We start from the raw sequence: 22941 nt of genomic DNA on the forward strand, positions 1-22941 counted from the left end.
GGGCAGAAATTATGAAATATTAAACCATTAGACCTCTAAAAGCTTCAGTCATAAAAATGTTATACTTAAATCCGAACTGGTTCACTAGCAGATTAGTAAAAATGTCTCACCCCATGTTCAAGAATGGCATTTTCCCCTTTATTCAGATTACAACCTCTCACTTTCGGTTATTTAAAAAAGAAATAATCTCCAAAATATCACTATGTTTTAAACAAGTCATAGAAAGTTAGTTGCAATTTCAGTTTAATTGACCAGCAAAGACAGAACAAATAATACAACAAATATTATGGTTAATAAACGCAGAACTCAAATGGGGCAGCAGGTAGCCTAGTGGTTGGAGCATTGGGCCAGTAACCGAAAGGTTGCTAGATCAAATCCCTGAGCTGACAAAGTAAAAATCTGTTGTTCTGACCCTAAACAAGGCAGTTAACCAACTGTTCCTAGGCCGTCATTGTAAATAACAATTTGTTCTTAACGGACTTGCCTAGTAAAAATATACTGATAAAAAAAACAATATATATCTTATTTTAAGTATAATCTTTGTAAATTACATCATATATAGCTGAGGTGGAGTTATGTCACGCATGCATCTAACAAAAATATATGAAAATCTCTGCTCTACCCAAAATTACAACCAACTAATTGCAGCATTACCGCAGAAATAGAAGAGGCAAGTGGAAGGGGCAGACAAGTAATGAACTTGTCTGTTCGCCCTGCATTAAAGACCAGTTTCATTTAAGGACAAAAAAATGGACAGCTGTGTAATATAGATTGCAATATAGTTGGGAAGAGATTTTCGATGTACCGATTCCATGGCACATGGTTTATGAACTGATAAACAAAACGATTCAAAACTGTATGTTTTTACTTTCAATTATACTGTATATATTTTTTAAATCAACCAATAGAATGTTATATATAGTGCATTCGGAAAGTATTCAGACCCCTTGACTTTTTCCAAATTTAGTTAGGTTACAACCTTATTCTAAAATTGATTAAATAAAAAATGTCCCTCATCAATCTACACACAATACCGCATAATGACAAAGATGGAATCCCAGAGCTGACAAGGTAAAAATCTGTCTTTCTGCCCCTGAGCAAGGCAGTTAACCCACTGTTCCCCGGGCACCGAAAACGTGGATGTCGAATAAGGCAGCCCCCCGCACCTCTCTAATTCAGAGGGGTTGGGTTAAATACGGAAGACACATTTCAGTTGAAGGCATTCAGTTTACAACTGACTAGGTATCCCACTTCACTTGTCCCAAAAACAGGTTTTTAGAAATTTTTGCAAATGTTGAAAAACCCCCCGGAAATATCACATATACATACGTTTTCAGACCCTTTACTCAATACTTTAATAAAGTACCTTTGGCATCGATTACAGTTTCGAGTCTTCTTAGGCAGAACGCCACAAGCTTGGCACACCTGTATTTGGGAAGTTTCTCCCAATCTTGTTTCTCATGATCTGACAGTCTTTAAGTGCCTTTTGGCAAACTCCAAACGGGCTGCCATGTGCCTTTTACTGAGGAGTGTCTTCCGTCTGGCCACTCTACTATAAATACCTGTTTGGTGGAGTGCTGCAGAGATGGTTGTCCTTCTGGAAAGTTTCCCCATCTCCACAGAGGAACTCTGGAGCTCTGTCAGAGTGACTATCAGGTTCTTGGTCACCTCCCTGACCCAGGCCCTTCTCTCCCGATTGCTCAGTTTAGCCAGGCGGCCAGCTCCAGGAAGAGTCTTGGTGGTTCCAAACTTCTCCCATTTAAGAATGATGGAGGCCACTGTGTTCTTGAGAACATTCAATGGTGCAGATATATTCGTACCTTTTCGCAAATCTGTGCCCCGTCGCAATCCTGTCTCGGAGCTCTACGGACAATTCTTTCAACCTCATGGCTTGGTTTTTTCTCTGACATGCACTGTCAAATGTGGGACAGGTGTGTGCCTTTCCAAATCATGTCCAATTAATTGAATTTATATAAAGTTGTAGAAACAAGTTAAAGTTGTAGAAACATCTCAAGGATGATCAATGGAAACAGGGTGCACCTGAGCTCAATTTCGAGTCTCATAGCAAAGGGTCTGAATACTTATGTAAATATGGTATTTCTGTTTTTTATTACTAATATATTTGCAACAATTTCAAAAATTCTGTTTTTGCTTTGTCATTATGTGGTATTGTGTGTAGATTGCAGATTTTTTTATTTATTTAATCCATTTTAGAATAGGCTGTAATGTAACAAAATGTGAAAAAAGTCAAGGGGTCTGAATTCTTTCCGAAGGCACTGTATGTAAACTAGAGAATGGCGCTGGAGGGTTGCCGCTTTACGGGCTCCTAACAATTGTGCTATTTTGTGTGTTTTTTCGCATTGTTTGTAACTTATTTTGTACATAATGTTTCTGCTACAGTCTGGTTTGACCGAAAAGAGCTTCTGAATATCAGAAGAGCGATTACTCCCCTCGGACTGGATGAAGATTGTTTCTTTCGTCTGAAGCGAAGGATATACTATTGCTCCGGACCAGGCCCAAATCCCTGTCATTTGCATGAAGAGAAGACGGAGATAGAGGGGGGCGCAGATCCGGGTGCCTTGTAACATGGAACCCAAACCGGCTGTGCACGTGCGCCATCGTGCATAAATGTATTTTGTCCCCCTACACCAAACGCGATCATGACACGTACATTAAAATATCAAAACAAACTCTGAACCAATGACATTAATTTGGGGACAGGTCGAAAAGCATTAAACATTTATGGCAATTTAGCTAGTTAGCTTGCACTTGCTAGCTAATTTGTCCTATTTAGCTAGCTTGCTGTTGCTAGCTAATTTGTCCTGGGATATAAACATTGAGTTGTTATCTTACCTGAAATGCACAAGGTCCTCTACTCCGACAATTAATCCACACATAAAATGGTCAACCGAATGGTTTCTAGTCATCTCTCCTCCTTCCAGGCTTTTTCATCTTTGAACTTATATGATGATTGGCATCTAAACTTTCATAGTATTACTACACCGACCGGCAACACAGTTCGTCTTTCAATCACCCACGTGGGTATAACCAATGAGGAGATGGCATGTGGGTACCTGCTTCTATAAACCAATGAGGAAGATGGGAGAGGCAGGACTTGCAGCGCGATCTGTGTCAGAAATAGGAATGACTTCTATTTTAGGCCTTGGCAACGCAGACACTCATTGACGCGCACAAGCAGTGTGGGTGAAATAATTGAATTACAAAGATTCCTAACTTTATTTTGCGCACGCGATGCGAGCGGTGTGGTCAGCCTGTAAGAGATCCGTTCTATTGGCCAACGTGAAAACACTGGATAATAAACTGGTTGAGTTTGGTTCAAGACCATCCTACCAACAGAACATTAAAACTGTAATATTTTATGTTTCACCAAGTTGTGGCTGAATCACGACATGGATAATATACATTTGGCTGGGTTTTCCGTGCATCAGCTAAACCAAACAGCTACTTCCGGTAAGACGTGGGGTGGGGGTGTGTGTCTATTTGTCGATATCAGCCGGTGCGCAATGTCTAATATTAAGGAAGTCTCGAGGTATTGCTCGCCTGAGGTAAAGTACCTCATGATAAGCTGTAGACCACACCACCTACCAAGAGAGATTTAATGTATATTTTTTGTAGCTGTCTACTTACCACCACAAACTGATGCTGGCACTAAGACTGCACTCAACAAGCTGTAAAAGGCCATGAGTAAACAAGAAAATGCTCATCCAGATGCGGCCGGAGACTTTATTGCAGGCAAATTTAAATCTACAAGACGGGCTAAATACCTTTTATGCTCGCTTCGAGGCAAGCAACACTGAAGCATACATGAGAGCATGAGCTGTGCCAGATGACTGTGTGATCACGCTCTCCGTAGCCAATGTGACCAAGACCTTTAAACAGGTCAGATGACAGAAGGCCATGGGGTGAAATGGATTACCAGGTTGTGTACTCAGAGCATGCGCGGACCAACAGGCAAGTGTCTTCACTGACATTTTCAACCTCTCCCTGACTGAGTCTGTAATACCTACATGTTCCAAGCAGACCACCATAGTCCCTGTGCCCAAGAAAACAAAGGTAACCTGCCTAAATGACCACCACCCCGTAGCACTCACCTCGGTAGCCATGAAGTGCTTTGAAAGGCTGGTCATGACTCACATCAACACCATCTTCCCGGAAACCCTAGACCCACTCCAATTCGCATACCGCCCTAACAGATCCACAGATGATGCCATCTCAATCGCACTCCGTACTGCCCTTTCCCACCTGGACAAAAGGAACACCTATGTGAGAATGCTGTTTATTGACTACAGCTCAGCGTTCAACATCATAGTGCCCACAAAGCTGATCACTAAGATAAGGACCATGGGACTAAACACCTCCGTCTGCAACTGGATCCTGCACTTCGTGACGGGCCGCCCCAGTGGTAAGGGTAGGAAACAACACATCTGCCATGCTGATCCTCAACACAGAGGCCCCTCAGGGGTGCATGCTTATTCCCCACCTTTACTCCCTGTTCACCCACGACTGTGTGGCCAAGCACTACTCCAAACATCATGATTGAGTTTGCTGATGACATAACGGTGGTAGGCCTGATCACCGACAACAATGAGACAGTCTATAGGGAGGAGGTCAGAGATCTGGCAGTGTGGTGCCGGGACAAAAACCTCTCCCTCAACGCGAGCAAGACAAAGGAGCTGATCGTGGACTAAAGGAAAAGGAGGGTCGAACAAGCCCCCATTCACATCGACGGGGCTGTATTGGAGCGGGTCGAGACCTTCAAATTCCTTGGTGTCCACAACACCAACAAACTATCATGTTCCAAACACACCAAGACAGTTGTGAAAGGGCACGACAATGCCTTTTCCCCCTCAGGAGAATGAAAAGATTTGGCATGGGTTCCCAGATCCTCAAAATGTTTTACAGTTGCATGGCAAATGCTCGGTATCTAACCGTAAGGCGCTACAGAGGGTAGTGCGTACGGCCCAATACATCACTGCGGCCAAGCTTCCTGCAAACCAGGACCTCTATCCAAGGCGGAGTCAGAGGAAGGCCCAAAAAGTTGTCAAAGACTCCAGTCACCCAAGTCATAGGCTGTTCTTTCTGCTACTGCAAGGCAGGCGGTACCAAGTCCAGGTCCAAAAGGCTCCTTAAAACCACTTACATCTAGACGTTCCGCTAGCGGAACACCTGCTCCAATATCCAATGATAGGCGTGGCGCGAATTACAAATTCCTCAAAAATACAAAAACTTCAATTTTTCAAACATATGACTATTTTACAGCATTTTAAAGACAAGACTCTCCTTTATCTAACCACACTGTCCGATTTCAAAAAGGCTTTACAGCGAAAGCAAAACATTAGATTATGTCAGCAGAGTACCCAGCCAGAAATAATCAGACACTCATTTTTCAAGCTAGCATATAATGTCACAAAAAACAAAACCACAGCTAAATGCAGCACTAACCTTTGATGATCTTCATCAGATGACACACCTAGGACATTATGTTATACAATACATGCATGTTTTGTTCAATCAAGTTCATATTTATATCAAAAACCAGCTTTTTACATTAGCATGTGACGTTCAGAACTAGCATACCCCCCGCAAACCTCCGGTGAATTTACTAAATTACTCACGATAAACATTCACAAAAAACATAACAATTATTTAAAGAATTATAGATACAGAACTCCTTTGTGCAATCGAGGTGTCCGATTTTAAAATAGCTTTTGGGTGAAAGCACATTTTGCAATATTCTGAGTAGATAGCCCAGCCATCACGGCTAGCTATTTAGACACCCACCAAGTTTAGCCCTGACCAAACTCCGATTTACTATTAGAAAAGTTTGATTACCTTTGGTGTTCTTCGTCAGAATGCACTCCCAGGACTGCTACTTCAATAACAAATGTTGGTTTGGTTCAAAATAATCCATTGTTATGTAAATAAGGGTCACGAGCACGGCGCATTTCGTGACAAAAGATTTCTAAATATTCCATTACCGTACTTCGAAGCATGTCAACCGCTGTTTAAATTTTTATGCCATTTTTCTCGTAAAAAAACGATAATATTCCGACCGGGAAAGCGTGTATACGTACAAAGAGAGAGAAAATAAAAGCATGGGATCCCCTCGTGCACGAGCCTGAGTCTCACAGTACTGTGACCAGCCACTATCCAAACGCGCTACTTTTTTTCAGCCAGAGCCTGCAAAGCCACGATTCAGCTTTTTGCCGCCTTCTGAGAGCCCATGGGAGCCGTAGGAAGTGTCACGTAACAGCAGAGATCCCCTGTATTGGATAGAGATAATCAAGAAGGGCAAGAAATTGTCAGACAGGGCACTTCCTGCATGGAATCTTCTCAGGTTTTGGCATGCCAAATGAGTTCTGTTATACTCACAGACACCATTCAAACAGTTTTAGAAACTTTGGAGTGTTTTCTATCCAAAGCTAATAATTATATGCATATTCTAGTTTCTGGGCAGGAGTAATAATCAGATTAAATCGGGTACGTTTTTTATCCGGCCGTGAAAATACTGCCCCCTAGCCATAACAGGTTAACAGCTTCTACCCCCAAGCCATAAGACTGCTGAACAATTAAACAAATGGCCACCGGACTATTGGCAATGACCCCCCCCCGTACACCTTGTATTTGGCGCCTGTGACAAATAACATTTTATTTTATTTGAATTAAGATCTTTCGCTATGAGACTCGAAATTGAGCTCAGGTGCATCCTGTTTCCATTGATCATTCTTGAGATATTTCTATAACTTGATTGGAGTACACCTGTAGTAAATTCAATTGATTGGACATGATTTGGAAAGGCACACACCTGTCTATATAATGTTCCACAGTTGACAATGCATGTCAGAGCAAAAACCAATCCAAGAGGTTGAAGGAGTGGTCTGTAGAACTCCGAGACCGGATTGTTTCAAGGCACAGAACTGGGGAAGGGTACTCAAACATTTCTGCAGCAGGTCTCCTAAAACACAGTGGCCACCATCAGCCTCAATCAGACTAGTCAGGATGTAATTTACTTACGCAAAGGTGATATTAAAACGTTTTTCTATTAAAAAAACAATTTAGTCCATTTTAGAATAAGTCTGAAATGATACAAAATGTGTAAAAAGTCAAGGGGTCTAAATACTTTCTGAATGCACTGTATACATTTGAAGTCGGAAGTTTACATACACTTAGGTTGGAGTCATTAAAAATAGTTTTTCAACCAGTTTTTCAACTTCAGACTTCAACTGTATACACTAAAAGTATATATGGGGGATTGGAAATAATGCAGACAATTACATTGATGGAAGCTACAATCTATCTGCAATATCTACCCCATGAAAAAAATAAAAAAAACACATTGTGATCATCACTGGCTGAAGGAGATGTATAAAGCTGTTCTTATAAAGCTGTTTTTATAATTCCGTTTGTCTAAAACACTACCCTGGCACAGATTTGGGTGTAAAGCCTGAGCGGCTTAGCTCATTGTGAGAGAGTCTGATTGCAGTGAGCCAACACCTTCCGTTTTCTTCTCATATCATTGGATAAATTCTAAATGAAACTGTATCTGTTCAAAGAGCCTGAGGCTATTGCTTACAGATGATAAATAGAACAAAATAAAACAACTAGAAATTGAGATCCATTTGTACTATATACAGTACATCAAATACTCCTCACTCAGAAAACTGGGAAATCAATTTGTACCACCCAGAATATGAGATACTGCCTTGTCTTCTTTCGTAGGTCACATCATGCAGACAGTGTGCAAACACAATTCTATGTGATGTGATGTGATGTGCTATGTCTTTTCTCTGAAAGTCATATTTGCTCTTAAGGAATGTGACACAGTCTGATGTCGGTTATGTGGGACTGACGGGTAGACAGAAGGAAGGAATGGTATAATTAAGCAATAAGTCCCAAGTGGGTGTGGCATATGGTCAATTTACCACGGCTAAGGGCAGTTCTTACGCACGATGCAACGCAGAGTGCCTGGATGTTCTATTTGTATTTCCCCTTTATTTAACCAGGTAGGCTAGTTGAGAACAAGTTCTCATTTACAACTGCGACCTGGCCAAGATAAAGCAAAGCAGTGCGACACAAACAACAACACAGAGTTACGCATGGAATAAACAAACATACAGTCAATAACACAATAGAGAAAAAAAGTCTATGTACAGTGTGTGCAAATGAGGTAAGATAAGGGAGGTAAGGCAATAAATAGGTCATAGTGGAGAAATAATTTCAATTTAGCAATTAAACACTGGAGTGATAGATGTGCAGAAGATGAATGTACAAGTAGAGATACTGGGGTGCAAAGGAGCAAGAAAAAAATAACAGTATGGGGATGAGGTAGTTGGATGGGCTATTTACAGATGGGCTATGTACAGGTGCAGTGATCTGTGAGCTGCTCTGACAGCTGGAGCTTAAAGTTAGTGAGGGCGATATAAGTCTCCAGCTTCAGTGATTTTTGCAATTCGTTCCAGTCATTGGCAGCAGAGAACTGGAAGGAAAGGCGGCCAAAGAAGAAGTTAGCTTTGGGGATGACCAGTGAAATATACCTGCTGGAGCACATGCTACGGGTGGGTGTTGCTGTGGTGACCAGTGAGCTGAGATAAGGCGGGGCTTTACCTAGCAAAGACCTATAGATGACCTGGAGCCAGTGGGTTTGGCGATGAATATGAAGCGAGGGCCAGCCAATGAGAGCATACAGGTTGCAGTGGTGGGTAGTATATGGGCTTTGGTGACAAAACGGATGGCACTGTGATAGACTGCATCCAATTTGCTGAGTAGAGTGAAGTCAAGGATCGGCAGGATAGTCAGATTTACAAGGGTATGTTTGATACAATCCTTAGCTGTGGTATATCGGCAACATACCACAAACACCCAAGGTGCCTTATTGCTATTATAAACTGGCTACCAACGTAATTACATCAGTAAAAATACATGTTTTGTTATACCCATGGTATATGATCTGATACCACACGACTTTCAGCCAATCAGCATTCGTGGCTCGAACCACCCAGTTTATAATGTCTGAGATACCATGGCTTTCAGCCAATCAGCATTCAGGGCTCGAACCACCCAGTTTATATTCATGCAAAAGACACTGCAAAGAACAATGTTGGCTTCTCCTATACCTTATTCAGTCTGTCTGTTGACAAAATAAGCAACTACACTTTTAGAATAAAGAGCTCCAAAAGGCTTCTTCAGCTATCCCCATTGGTGAACCCTTTTTGGTTCCAGTTAAAACCCTTTTTCTTTCCTGGTAGAACCCTTTTTGGTTCCTGGTAGAACCCTTTTTGGTTCAATGTAGAACCCTCTGTGGAAAGGGTTCTACATGGAAGCCAAAACAGTTGTTCCTCGAACCAAAGAGAGTTTTTCAAAGGGTTCTCCTTTGGGTTCTCCTTTGGGAGAGTTGAATAACCTGTTTTTCATCTTATATGTTCTCTATGTTTGCTGGTTGAGAGAGGGACAGAGAGACAGAGAAAGAGACAGAGACAGAGAGACAGACAGACAGACAGCAGCAAGACAATTAGACAGACAGAGAGAGACAGAGACAGAGAAAAAGATAGAGCCAGGGAGAAAAATAGGCAGACAGAGAGACAGAGAGAAAGTGAGACAGAGGGACAGACAGAGAGACAGAGATGTATTCCGAAACTGCTCACAGTCTGAACAACCCTGTTGGCATCCACTCTACTGTAGGTGTCAAAAGATATTCCGAGTGTTAATTTAACACATGCTCAGTCTATAGGAGTTCAAACTCATCATCCAAACTAAATGATAGAATTTCGCTATTCCCGTTTTTCAGCAAGCTTTTGTAATTGAAACCAGTCGCAGCACTGAATGGGTTTCCTCTACTGTGCCAAGCCAAAGTGTGTGTGTGTGTGTGTGTGTGTGTGTGTGTGTGTGTGTGTGTGTGTGTGTGTGTGTGTGTGTGTGTGTGTGTGTGTGTGTGTGTGTGTGTGTGTGTGTGTGTGTGTGTGTGTGTGTGTGTGTGTGTGTGTGTGTGTGTGTGTGTGTGCGTGACTGTGTGTGTGTGTGTGCGTGTGTGCGTGTGTGCGCGTGCGCGCGCAATGTGTGCGCTTGCGTGTGTGTGCGTGCGTACGTGCGTGCGTGCTTCCCCCTGTGAGCCTGTGCGTGCGTATGTGACTCGAGATTCAATTAACTGTTCATCTCGTTTCTGTCCCAGCGAATTTCTGCATCAATAACCACGGTGAAGACGATCTCTCACAAGACCTGACCAGCGACACACAATCAGATGCTGTCATTCACACTTACGCATGCATTCTGTCATGGTCAGATTGGCCAACATGTAATTCATTTGGATTGTCTTACAGTACATTGATATACATCTCCTCAATCCTAAACAGCACAATATAGCAATAGTTAATCCATCAGAATCAACCGTGCAACCAAGTGCTGCTGTCTCTGTCACAGTATATACTGTTACTGGAGAGTGGGTTGACTGCCTTAGGCCTGCTTCCCTCTCTGTATCTGCACTCAAAACTATTGTGTTCCCTTGAAATACAATCTAGAAATATACTCTATCGGATCCATAAACCTCAAATCAGGTGACAGGGGGAGTGTTGGGGAGTGTTGCAGTGTATAAAGCCAGCCAGACACAGTAAGACTGAATCCAACCCTACAATAGTAGATGTCTGTCACAATGTAAGCATTCAGTGATTGAGGTGATTCATCCACTGGCTTTCTATTCCAATACAGGGGGGAGTGTTGTAATATTTATAGCTAGTAAGACAGCCAGCCACCACAACACTGAATATAACCCTACAATGGGAAATGTCTGTCACAATATTTACATCAGCGAGATTCAGTTCAGGTGACAGGGGGATAGTAGCAGTGTGTAATTCAATAGTAAACCAGACAGATCACACAACAATAAATACAGCACTAAAATAAGCTTTCTGTCAAAAAGACAGATTTCTGACATAATACATGTGAGCATGTCTGTGTGTTGTAATGTGTATTACAGCCAGCCACCACAATACTGAGTATAACCCCACAGTACTTAAAATAACCCCACAATACTGAATATAACCCCAGAATACTGAATATAACCACACAATGCTGAATATGACCCCACAATACTGAATATGACCCCTGTCGTGTCTTTGGCATCATTAAAAGTGAAGACTGTTATTTCTCAAATCAATTCTCTGTAATTATTATTACGTGATTAAACTCATCAGGTAAAGGTAATTAACTAGGAAGTCGGGGCACCAAGGAAAATCTTCAGATTACAAAGTTATAATTTTCCTAATATAACTCTTCAGATATTTTAATATCTGATCAATTAGTATTCTTATTAATGAATTATTATTTACCTCACATTAGTCTCATTCCAAACGTCGTAAATTGTTGGTTATCTGCACGAACCCAGCCTTTCCTATGAATCATCCATACACCAATTGGCTAAATCATTGATTTACTAACTAACTAAATAATCACAGACATTCATAAACAAACAACAGTAGATATTGGTTACTAACACAGGATAGGGAAGATTCCCTAGGGGGCAAAGCCGGTATGACGGCTTGGTGGACAAAGGGAAGTGGGTGTGGACTGAGCGAGAGCGGGACAGACCAGAGGGATCACTACACACAGTACTACTATAATTATATTAATTGAAATGCTAATCCTTTGCACATGAACGCTCACTCATTCGGGAATAATTGCAATCAATATATATTCACGTCCAGGTGTCGTCGTGATCTCTGTTGAAATCTTCAGTCCGTCTGCTGGAGAGTCAGTTCATCCACATCTCTTTCTCTCTCTCTCTCTCTCTCTCTCTCTCTCTCTCTCTCTCTCTCTCTCTCTCTCTCTCTCTCTCTCTCTCTCTCTCTGCCTCCCTGAAGATCAAAGTCTTTTGTGATTAGAATGGATACTTCAGAGTACCATTCAGAAATGTTCTCATAGATAGATGTTTTGGCGGTTGTCAGTAATAGCATCCCAGGTTTACATAATTTCTAGTTGCAGACTATCTAAAATTTGCTCTTATTCTGTCGGCATCGATAGTCTCAGAGTTGAACCACTTCCAGCTGTGTAGCCAATGCTTCACGTGGTATGGTTAGGAATTCAATAACGATTCGCAATCACAGCTCACGCTGTGGGTTTGCTCAGTCTTGGTACTTAAACCTGTGCCATCTCAGCTGACGCCGAGGTATTAGTGGTCTGAAGAGGAATTCCACAGGAGGGGGTTTTATTTGTAACAATAGGAAAGGCTGTTCCATGATACCAGATCATGTCTGTATTGACGGGGGCGGGCCAATGACTTAGTTCAACTTTAAAGGGAATACAATTCTCTCACATTAAAGGTTTAACATCACATTACATCATTTCACAAATGGTTTCATCTTTACTCAATCATTTTATGTCCACGGCCCAATACCACCTTTTCACAAGTGGACATTTTGTTTCAAATTCTCGTTTTGGGAAATTAGGAGTTTGCCATGTGAAATCCTTTGTTCTCTCTGTCACTCTTTCTGCATGTCCAGGAGGAGAGAGTATCCGCAACAAATTTACGACCACAGATAACAGAACTTGGGTGTAGGAGAGAGTGGGAAGCCATGATCTATACCCAGAAAGGGCCACTCCATGACACCCCACAATACTGCATATAACCCCAGAATACTGAAAATGAGCCCACAATACTGCATATAAACCCACCATACTGAGTATAACACCACAATACTGAATATATATCCCAACAATACTGAATAGAACCCCACAATACTGAAAATGACCCCACAATCCTGAATACAACCCCACAATAGTGAAAATAACCCCACAATTCTGAATATAACCCCACACTACTGAATATGACCACACAAAAATGAGTATAACCCAGAATAGTGAATATAACCCCCCAATACTGAATATGAACCCAAAATACTGAATATGACCCCACAATACTGAATATACCCCACAATACTGAGCATAACACAACAATACTGAAAATAACCCCAAAACACTGAATATAACCCCACAATACTGAATATTACCGCAAAAAACTGAACATGATCCCACTATAACGGATATAACCACACAATACTGAATATAACCCCACAATACTGAATATAACCCCACAATACTGAATATAACCCCACAATACTGAATATTACAACACAATACTGAAAATAACCCCAAAACACTGAATATGACCCCACAATACTGAATATAAACCCACAATACTACAAATAACCCCAGAATACTGAAAATGAGCCCACAAAACTAAATATAACCTCACAATACTGAAAATGACCACACAATACTGAATATGACCGCACAATACTGAATATGACCCCACAATACTGAATATAAATCCACAATACTACTTATAACCCCAAAATGTTGAATATAACCTCACAATACTGAAAATGAGCCAACAATACTGAATATAACCCCACAATACTGAATATGAGCCCACAATACTGAAAATAATACTACAATACTGAAAGTAACAACACAATACTAAATATAACCAAACACTGAAAATTACCCCACAATACTAAATAAAAGATCACAATAAAATAAGATCACAATACTGAATACTACAATACTAGAATACTGAAAAAACACTACAATACTGAATATAACACCACAGTACTGAATATAATGGTAAATACTGAATATAACACCACAGCACTGAATATAACACCACAATGCTGAATTTAACATCACAATACTGAAAATAACCCCACAATACTGAAAAGTACTCCACAATGCTCAATAGTATCCTACAACACTGAATATAACCCCACATTACTGAATATACCCCCACAATACTGAATATTACAAGTACTGACAATAAACCCACATAACTGAACATAACCCTACAGTACTGAGTATAACACCACAATACTGAATATAACTAAACAATACTGAAAATAACACCACAATCCTGAATATAACCCAACAATACTAAATGTAACCCCAAAATACTGAATATAGCACAACAATACTCAATATGACCCCACAATACTGAATATAACACCACAGTCCTGAAAATAACACCACAAAACTGAATGTAACACCACAGTACTCAAAATTACATGCAAAATAATGAATAAAAGACCACAATACTAAATATTACTCCACAATACTCAATATTATCCTACAATACTGAATATAAAATCACAATTCTAAATATAACCTCAAAACACTGAATATAACCCCACAATACTGAATATTACCGCACAAAACTGAACATGATCCCACTATACCGGATATAACCACACAATACTGAATATAACCCCACAATACTGAATATAACCCCACAATACTGAATATAACCCCACAATACATAAATATGACCCCATGATAATGAAAATAACCACACAATACTAAATATAACCCCACAATACTGAACATAACCCAATAATACTGCGAATGTCCACACAATACTGAATATAACACAACAATTCTGAATATAACATCACAATACTGAATATAACACAACAGTACTGACAATAAACCCACAATACTGAATATAACACCACAAACTGAATATGAACAGACAAAACTGAATATAGCACCACAATACTGAATATAACCCCACAAAACTGAAAATAACACTGAAAATACTGAAAATAAGGCAAAAGTACTGAATATAATACCACAAAACTGAAAATAACCCCGTAATACTGAACATTAACCCCACAATACTAAATACAAACCCACATTACTGAATATAACCCCAAAATACTTAATATAACCCCACCATACTGAATTTAACACCACAATACTGAATATAACACCACAATACTGAATTTACCATCACAATCCTGAATATAACACCAGAATACTGAATATAACCCCATAATACCAAATACCACAATAATACCATAATACCACAATACTGAATATACAGTAACCACACAATACTGAACGTAACCCCACAATACTGAATATAACCCCACAATCCTGAATATAACCCCACAATCCTGAATATAACCCCACAATAATGAATATAACCATACAATACAGAATAGAACCCCACAAAATGGAATATAACACCACAATACTGAATAAAACACTACAATACTGAATATACAGTGACCACACAATACTTAACGTAACCCCATAATACTGAATATAACCCCACAATCCTGAATATAACACCACAATACTGAATATAACCCCACAATACTGAATATAACCCCACAATCCTGAATATAACACCACAATACTGAACGTAACCCCACAATACAGAATAGAACCCCACAATCCTGAATATAACACCACAATAATTAATATGACGCTAAAATACTGAATATAACACCACAATGCTGAATTTAACCTCACAATACTGAATATAAGACAACAGTACTGAATATAACCCCACAATACTGAATATAACCCCACAAATACAGAATAGAACCCCAAAATACTGATTGTAACCTCACAATGTTTGAATATGACCCCACAATACTGAATATAACACCACAATCCTGAATTTAACACCTCAATGCAGACTATAACCCAACAAAACTGAAACTTAACCCCACAATACTAAATATAACACTACAATACTGAGTATGGTGTTTCCCCACAATACTGACTATAACCCCACAATCCTGAATATAATACCACAATCCTGAATATAACCCCACAATCCTGAATATAAACCCACAATACTGAATATAAACCCACAATCCTGAATATAACCCCACAATACTGAATATATCCCCACAATATTGAATATAAACCCACAATACAGAATAGAACCCCAAAAAACTGAATATAACAGCACAATACTGAATAAAACATTACAATACCGAATATACTGTAACCACACAATACTGAATGTAACCCAACAATACTGAATATAACCCCACAATCCAGAATACAACCCCACAATACTGAATATAACACCACAATATTGAATATAATCCCACAATGCTGAATATACCACCACAATCCTGAATTTACCATCACAATCCTGAATATAACACCACAATACTGAATATAACCCCATAATACCAAATATAAACCCACAATACTGAAAGTAACACCAAAATACTGAATATAAACCCAGAAACTGAATATGACCCCACAAAACTGAATATAACACCACAATACTGAATATAACCCCACAATAATGAATATAACCCCACAACACAGAATAGAACCCCACAAAATGGAATATAACACCACAATACTGAATAAAACACTACAATACTGAATATACAGTAACCCCACAATACAGAATAGAACCCCACAATCCTGAATATAACACCACAATACTTAATATGACGCTAAAATACTGAATATAATACCACAATGCTGAATTTAACCCCCAATACTGAATATAATATCGAAAATACTGAATATAAGACAACAGTACTGAATATAACCTCACAATACTGAATATAACCCCACAAATACAGAATAGAACCCCAAAATACTGATTGTAACCTCACAATGTCTGAATATGACCCCACAATACTGATTGTAACCTCACAATGTCTGAATATGACCCCACAATACTGAATATAACACCACAATCCTGAATTGAACACCTCGTTGCAGACTATAACCCAACAAAACTGAACCTTAACCCCACAATACTGAATATAACACTACAATACTGAGTATAGTGTTTCCCCACAATACTGAATATAACACCACAATACTGATTATAACCCCACAATCCTGAATATACTACCACAATCCTGAATATTACCCCACAATACTGAATATTACCCCACAATACTGAATATTACACCACAATACTGAATATAACCTCAGAATTTTGAATATAACCCCACAATATTGAATTGAACACCACAATATTGAATGTTAATCCACAATACTGCATATTACTCCACAATACTCAATATTATCCTATAATACTGAATATAACCCCACAATACTGAATATAACCCCACAATACTGAATCTAACACCAGAATACTGAATATAAGACCACAGTACAGAATATTACCCCACAATACTGAATATAACCCCACAATGGGATATTTTTGTCACAGTGTCAGCGTTTTCTCATTTAGATGATTTCTCCACAGGGTTTTCTATGTAATGGAGCTTTTGTGTCTGCCACAGGCTTACATCTCATTTTCTGTTCATATGGTTGCAGATAATCTTGCAATAGGGAAACATGCATGTGTGAGGATCAATACATACAAACATTAACAACAGTGATCTCTAAACCTTATCTGGGAGAGTTAGAGGGAGCAACACCTTCGTACTAGAATGTTACTGATGGTCAGTCACTGACTGGCAAGTCCACCCTGAGACAATACAACATTGTACAATACAACAGTGTGCTCTCCCTAAAATTACCTTACATTAGAAATCAATCCCAAATAAATTCTCAGTGTTGAGATAAAACGAAATTGAATCTCAATTTTCTGGGCAAATGGTGGATAGGCTTGTAGCACTGTCTTTAAAAGATCATCTCTGGACATCCCACTCCTCTCACAATTCCCCTTTCACCTGCAAACACAACATGTTTTTACTACACGCAATTAGCCTACTAATTGACGATCAAATAAATTGATTAATTGATAACTTCATAATTAGATCAACTATAAAGTTGAGGTAGCAAAGTAACAAATTATCTGTGAGTGACAATCTACAGTGAGTGGACGCTATTCCAAATGGAGTCGCACCTAGTCAACATGGTGAGGCAAGGGACTGATTAAAATGCGGACTCCCTGAGCGCTGTCCGTGGTGCTGAATCTACATGCACTGATGGCGACAGTCTGAAAGAACTCACCGCTCTCTTGCCATTACTTTGACTCAAGACCTCGCTTCACCAAGTATGAATTGATAATGAAACGATTATGTGAGATGAAAGGCTACAGCATAGCTGCGAGCTGGCAACGGAACCAGACCTGGGAACAGAACCAGAGCTGGGATCAGAACAGGTAAACTCTCCTCCTCACCTTCCACCTCGTCCTCGGGCAGGTTGACCGGGGCTCGGTAGGCGAGCATGTCTGGGATGGTGCAGATGCCCCGGTACATTAAATTGGAGGTGATTGGATGCATGATAGGCATGGCTGCGGTGACGGTCTGGGGCTGCCACCTGTGCCCTGATCTTCATATAAGGGAGAGTTCAAGAGAGTCACTCACAACTTTTCCCCAGTTTCAAACAGGTTGCGGAGGATCAAGTCCATTAATAGAAAGGAACAGATGTGGTCCCAGGTTCGAGAGGCAGGAGAGAGGAGAGTATCCGTGGTAGCCTATCCCCCGTTCCTTGGTGAATGAACACGGAGAGGACTAGTGGATTATTGTTTTTATATACATATAAACTTGACGTTGTCACTGTATCTCCTTTTTATTTATCTGGATACTTGACAGTTATTTGTTACACAAATTACGAGATATATCTAGCCTGGGTTGAGGAAATGAATTGACAATCATCGAGTTCAATTAATTGCCTAAATTGTCACACTTATACAGGCTATTTGCTGAACAAGACTAAACACATCACGGTGGCTCCATCTGCTGAGACACACCGCCAGTGAGATGTCAGTGCAGATGAAAAGGAACAGCGGTTTCTCTCACTGGGTTAGAAGACAAACAGATCAAATCCAAAGACAATGAGATCATTCAAAGATGCTTAATCCGTTGTTTTAGTCCAGTCGTTAGTGCAGTGGCAGAATATTCGTTCATCCACTTGTTGGATCTTTTGGATGTGAATTATATTCTTGGTAGGCACAGTGTCCTTTTACCTTTCCATTGAGCTTTTAGTGATACGATCCAGGTGAGAAACACAAAATAAATACGGACAGCGTAGAAATCAAAATTCCAAATGTACCTTCACTCAAAACACAACAAAAATGTAAAGTCACCGAATCCTTAGAACATTCACTGAAAATAGCCTATGCAGTCAGCGCGTGGGCACACTCGCTCGCCTTTATTTGGTCATTGGAATGGGGGCGGCTTTCCATCTCCAAATCACTATTCGCTCCACAGGTGAGGGGACGACGCTCTGTGTGGATCTTGTGAACTGCAACCCTGGCTCCTGTGTATAGTCAGCTCTCTCTCTCCCACAGGAACACATTCCGTACCCTGACTCCAGTGTGTGTGGCTCTCTCGCACTGAGTGAATTCTGTATTCCACACAGCGCACGGACTCAATCCCGGTCTTGCTTGCCCGTAGCGACACACGTGCTCCCCGGGTACCAAGCAAACAATGAGAGCTGTGATTAATGACCACGAGCCACATCGTAGGATACGGATGATTTCTATCCTGGCATCTCTCCTAATGGAAATTAATATATTTTAATCTTAAGCCTTAAATGACATACTCTCGATGTTATACACTGAACAGCCAGGTGTGACATTTTGTCTGTTGACCAGAAACCATCGAAGGTGAAGCTAGTAAATGAGTAGAATTGAAATCATGCTAGTGGCTGTCATAATGCAGTAACAGTAAGTAACACACGTTTCTCATTAAGTTGATAAGGATGAAAAATGTTTCTGTTTTTTCCGATAGCGGTTCTTTACTGACTTGTTATTGTGTAGTTAATAAACTGCTTAGTGTTTTAAAAGATAAGTCACACACCCTTCCTTCCCAAGTGTGGCTGCCGAGGCAGAGATATTTGCGCAAGAATGGACAAGGGCATATACAGTAGGTTAATTTGCTTTTGTAAACCATCACAATTTAGCAACATTAGCCCTTATCAACACTGCTGTGTGTGTGTTGCGCTTCAGGGGAAGTGGTACTCGCTAAGAAAGAAACGTGATGCCCGTAACTCTAGCAAGGCAGAGGTCCTGGTTTCTAGTCTTGGTGTAGCCTGAATTAAGAGGAAGTGGTCCTCGCTTAACAAGCAGCTTGACGTCCTTTACACATGAGTCAGTCTCTCTCTCTCTCTCTCTCTCTCTCTCTCTCTCTCTCTCTCTCTCTCTCTCTCTCTCTCTCTCTCTCTCTCTCTCTCTCTCTCATGCACCAAAAATTCTTCCTGACTGGGTTTGATAACATTGTTAGATCACACTGTGGTTGAAGCTATGTTGACGACTGTGGAGGACAGGGTTGGGTCAATTCCATCTAAACTGAGGAATCCAATTTCTAGTCCTGAATTGAATTCCAACATGGCTGCAATCCTGGTGTTGTTTAATTCATAGAATTGAAAAGTAATGACATTACATCAAACAAATCATGAGTATACTGTAAGAGTAAACACACACACACACACACACACACACACACACACACACACACACACACACACAACCGTTCAAAAGTTTGGGGTGACTTAGAAATGTCATTGTTTTTGAAAGAAAGGCACATTTCTTCTTCATTAAAATAACATCAAATTGATCAAATACAGTGTAGACATTGTTAAAAATGTTGTAGATGACTATTGTTGCTGGAAACGGCAGATTTTTTTGTGGAGTATCTACTTAGGCGTACAGAGGCCCATTATCAGCAACCATCACTCCTGTGTTCCAATGGCACGTTGTGTTAGCTAATCCAAGTTTATAATTTTAAAAGGCTATTTGATCATTAGAAAACCATTTTGCAATTATGTTAGCACAGCTGAAAACTGTTGACGTTGAGACTGGTGTTTTGCGGGTACTTTTTAATGAAGCTGACAGTTGAGGACTTGTGAAGAGGATAGATTTGGAATTCAGTGTATGTTGTCTGGTAGATGTTCCCCATAAACATTTCTTTGCTGACCCTGCATCAGTTCTTAGGAACAACTTCTTCCCACTCTGTGTCCATGAGTTAGGAGATAGTGTAGCATAGAGACAAGGCATGCCTGGACTGGGCTGGGAAGAAATAGAAGCTAAGAGATCACATAGCATGGAACTAATTAGTTAGGGGAGCTGGAGTAGGGTAGCTGAGTTAGGGGAGCTGGGGTAGGGTAGCTGAGTTAGGGGAGCTGGGGTAGAGTAGCTGAGTTAGGGGAGCTGGGGTAGAGTAGCTGAGTTAGGGGAGCTGGGGTAGGGTAGCTGAGTTAGGGGAGCTGGGGTAGGGTATTTGAGTTAGGGGAGCTGGGGTAGGGTAGCTGAGTTAGGGGAGCTGGGGTAGGGTATTTGAGTTAGGGGAGCTGGGGTAGGGTATTTGAGTTAGGGGAGCTGGGGTAGGGTATTTGAGTTAGGGGAGCTGGGGTAGGGTAGCTGAGTTAGGGGAGCTGGGGTAGAGTAGCTGAGTTAGGGGAGCTGGGGTAGGGTATTTGAGTTAGGGGAGCTGGGGTAGAGTAGCTGAGTTAGGGGAGCTGGGGTAGGGTATTTGAGTTAAGGGAGCTGGGGTAGGGTATTTGAGTTAGGGGAGCTGGGGTAGAGTATCTGAGTTAGGGGAGCTGGGGTAGAGTATCTGAGTTAGGGGAGCTGGGGTAGGGTATTTGAGTTAAGGGAGCTGGGGTAGGGTAGTTGAGTTAGGGGAGCTGGGGTAGAGTAGCTGAGTTAGGGGAGCTGGGGTAGGGTATTTGAGTTAGGGGAGCTGGAGTAGGGTAGCTGAGTTAGGGGAGCTGGAGTAGGGTATTTGAGTTAGGGGAGCTGGGGTAGAGTAGCTGAGTTAGGGGAGCTGGAGTAGGGTATTTGAGTTAGGGGAGCTGGAGTAGGGTAGCTGAGTTAGGGGAGCTGGAGTAGGGTATTTGAGTTAGGGGAGCTGGAGTAGGGTATTTGAGTTAGGGGAGCTGGGGTAGAGTATTTGAGTTAGGGGAGCTGGGGTAGGGTAGCTGAGTTAGGGGAGCTGGGGTAGGGTATTTGAGTTAGGGGAGCTGGGGTAGGGTATTTGAGTTAGGGGAGCTGGGGTAGGGTAGCTGAGTTAGGGGAGCTGGAGTAGGGTAGCTGAGTTAGGGGAGCTGGAGTAGGGTATTTGAGTTAGGGGAGCTGGGGTAGGGTATTTGAGTTAGGGGAGCTGGGGTAGGGTATTTGAGTTAGGGGAGCTGGGGTAGAGTAGCTGAGTTAGGGGAGCTGGGGTAGGGTTTTTGAGTTAGGGGAGCTGGAGTAGGGTATTTGAGTTAGGGGAGCTGGAGTAGGGTAGCTGAGTTAGGGGAGCTGGGGTAGGGTATTTGAGTTAGGGGAGCTGGGGTAGAGTAGCTGAGTTAGGGGAGCTGGGGTAGGGTATTTGAGTTAAGGGAGCTGGGGTAGGGTATTTGCGTTAGGGGAGCTGGGGTAGAGTATCTGAGTTAGGGGAGCTGGGGTAGAGTATCTGAGTTAGGGGAGCTGGGGTAGGGTATTTGAGTTAAGGGAGCTGGGGTAGGGTAGTTGAGTTAGGGGAGCTGGGGTAGAGTAGCTGAGTTAGGGGAGCTGGGGTAGGGTATTTGAGTTAGGGGAGCTGGAGTAGGGTAGCTGAGTTAGGGGAGCTGGAGTAGGGTATTTGAGTTAGGGGAGCTGGGGTAGAGTAGCTGAGTTAGGGGAGCTGGAGTAGGGTATTTGAGTTAGGGGAGCTGGAGTAGGGTAGCTGAGTTAGGGGAGCTGGAGTAGGGTATTTGAGTTAGGGGAGCTGGAGTAGGGTATTTGAGTTAGGGGAGCTGGGGTAGAGTATTTGAGTTAGGGGAGCTGGGGTAGGGTAGCTGAGTTAGGGGAGCTGGGGTAGGGTATTTGAGTTAGGGGAGCTGGGGTAGGGTATTTGAGTTAGGGGAGCTGGGGTAGGGTAGCTGAGTTAGGGGAGCTGGAGTAGGGTAGCTGAGTTAGGGGAGCTGGAGTAGGGTATTTGAGTTAGGGGAGCTGGGGTAGGGTATTTGAGTTAGGGGAGCTGGGGTAGGGTATTTGAGTTAGGGGAGCTGGGGTAGAGTAGCTGAGTTAGGGGAGCTGGGGTAGGGTTTTGAGTTAGGGGAGCTGGAGTAGGGTATTTGAGTTAGGGGAGCTGGAGTAGGGTAGCTGAGTTAGGGGAGCTGGGGTAGGGTATTTGAGTTAGGGGAGCTGGGGTAGAGTAGCTGAGTTAGGGGAGCTGGGGTAGGGTTTTTGAGTTAGGGGAGCTGGAGTAGGGTATTTGAGTTAGGGTAGCT

General features: G+C 41.5%; 1 protein-coding gene across 1 annotated transcript in view; it reads right to left on the minus strand.

Annotated features, from left to right (window-relative positions):
- The window catches only part of cabp7a (calcium binding protein 7a), a 71812-nt gene extending 52742 nt beyond the window's left edge, over positions 1 to 19070 (minus strand). Inside the window, exon 1 of the mRNA XM_014159999.2 lies at positions 17924 to 19070. Coding sequence (XP_014015474.1) covers positions 17924 to 18035 — 112 coding nt within the window. The 5' untranslated portion in view covers positions 18036 to 19070. The remainder of the gene's footprint in view (positions 1 to 17923) is intronic.
- Positions 19071 to 22941: the final 3871 nt, after the last annotated feature.

Source organism: Salmo salar, chromosome ssa20 (genome assembly GCF_905237065.1).
Source record: "Salmo salar chromosome ssa20, Ssal_v3.1, whole genome shotgun sequence".
Taxonomy (NCBI): domain Eukaryota; kingdom Metazoa; phylum Chordata; class Actinopteri; order Salmoniformes; family Salmonidae; genus Salmo; species Salmo salar.